This window comes from Echinococcus granulosus (assembly GCF_000524195.1).
Source record: "Echinococcus granulosus chromosome Unknown EG_S00285, whole genome shotgun sequence".
NCBI classification, from domain to species: domain Eukaryota; kingdom Metazoa; phylum Platyhelminthes; class Cestoda; order Cyclophyllidea; family Taeniidae; genus Echinococcus; species Echinococcus granulosus.
In genome coordinates this window covers 12,302-14,340 of record NW_020170665.1, presented here as the reverse complement: position 1 = coordinate 14,340, position 2,039 = coordinate 12,302, and the positions used below count along the sequence as shown (strand labels likewise).

Below are 2,039 nucleotides of genomic sequence, written 5' to 3'. Positions count from 1 at the left end.
GGCTGATTGGGGAAGGCCTTAAATATCACTCTCTAAGTTAAAAAGACGAAAAAAACCAACTGCAAAAAATATTTTAGCAAAAGGGAAACAAACTAGCTAACTGGTCTAGAAGTCATGGCACTAATTTGACAACGAAATCTGAATGCCGTAAGATATTAAGGCAACGATGTCGCTCACCCAAACTCGACAAGTTATTCACCACAATGAATGACCGCCTTTGACTACTTAAAACAAAAAGTCCAGGAAATTTGAACAACCAAAAGTTTTTTCTGTACCCATGATATCATCTCAAGATAATAGACTAGACGAAGTTTTCAGATAAGCCACATAGTCTCCGATTGTGAACCTGCAATAACACTCCTAACGGTGTCTGGCTAAACACAATGTCTCAATTTAATTTTTTGGAAAATGCCTTAGTTATTTGGAGTAAATAGCCTCCCAGACATGCTTTAGAAGTCCCCCACTGGGTGCGAATTGAACCTGCTTGTTGTGCTTTTCCAATACAACTCCAAATCAGTAAATATCATAGAAGCTATCATTGAATACACTGCAGCAATATTCTCATTCCTAAGACCGCATTAGGCACCGCAGTCCGAATGGAAGTGTTACAAGTGTGGGCAATGACTACTGAGCCCTTAGTAGAAAAGACACAGACGAAACGTCTTGTCCTTAGCATGGTGCCCAGAACCAAGCTGACAGAGGCAAAATCCAGCAGCATTGAGGGTGGCACTTCAATATGTTTCTGGCTGGAGACCAATTGATGTCCTGTACTGAGTGCAGTACCAGCGCGGATGACCATTCCCAAAAGGTGTAATCCTTGGATGCAATGCGAATTTATCAGTCAACTTTACATAGTATCCAGCATCCATTCTTGCCCTTTGAATTTTGTCCTTCATCCCACATGATTTATTCTTCTTATCTTCTTATATAGCCACCTTCATGAACACATTTCATTGAGTTATTTCGGTGACATTTGCTGCCGGGTGGATTTTGTCTTCTATTCCCTGCTCACCACTTGGCGGAACTGAGGACTAGGGTGGGTCGGCGATGATTTAGGCATCCACACCATATCCTTTCCGTCTGTTAGGTGTGAATGCAGTAATAAATTGAAGAAAACGAATTTCTCCCCGTTCATTTTAAGCATTCAAATCATCATTGTAGTAGTCACAGAAATGATGGGGATGGTTCACTTTCATCAATGTGTAAGTCGGATGTCGAGAGTCCTTGAGGAGCGCCGTAGTCGAATGATGCCAAAAATAAGTTGAGAAGCGACTTATCTTAAGCCACATTCCTTGCTCTTTCAGCGGCCTTCTTTGAAGACGACAAAGCTGTCGCTATGAGCAGCAGATAGAATAAACAAATGTAATAAATCTAAATATCAAACTAACGAATCTACTGAGTTTTTGCTCCAGGTGGGCTTGGTAAGGGTGTTCTTTATGGCAGTGTAGTGTGCGGCAATATCTGTATGGAACTCAACCACAAATTCGCAAGCGATTTAGAATGTGGATAGAAAGCCATTAAGTAAACCCATGTAGACTGAAGAGCCCATGCAAGCTGCAGCAAATTAAGCAAATGTCGCAGTTACGCGAATTACGTCGTCAGCGGTTTTTCTCAGCTCTCACAGTGGTCATGGCGCTCAAAAATCCATTCAGGAACCGGAAGCAAAGACCACACCGCTAATTCCCAAGTCGACACAAAAACTCCTCCTTGTTAATTACGGCGATCACAACCTCCCCTGAATCGAATTCCCATTTCAAATGCAATGTGGAAAACTACTGGGTTCGTAGGCTAGCCGCCAACCATAAGCCCATTCACCAATTAACAGAACCACCTACTTAGGCGCGTAAGCAGCCACATGGAACCAACACTTCGTTTGCTCCATCCACCTTGGTACTTTGTCTTCCTGCTGCCACGTAACCACTCCGCACTTCATTCAGGTACAAGTAACATGATGGAAGTGGAGACTCCCTTCAGACATTTCATGCTCATCTACATAAACACCAGTCTATCTCAAATTGCTCTGAGGCAATGCCATCACA

At 42.7% G+C, this 2,039-nt stretch overlaps 1 protein-coding gene across 1 annotated transcript in view; it reads right to left on the bottom strand. All coding sequences in view use genetic code 11, as the record gives it.

Annotated features, from left to right (window-relative positions):
* Nucleotides 1–799, bottom strand: part of EGR_10858 (Protein argonaute-2) — a gene marked incomplete at both ends in the record, with an annotated part of 6,014 nt that extends 5,215 nt beyond the window's left edge. The window contains one exon of the mRNA XM_024500107.1: nucleotides 610–799. Within this exon, the coding sequence (XP_024345481.1) occupies nucleotides 610–799 (190 nt within the window). The remainder of the gene's footprint in view (nucleotides 1–609) is intronic.
* Nucleotides 800–2,039: the final 1,240 nt, after the last annotated feature.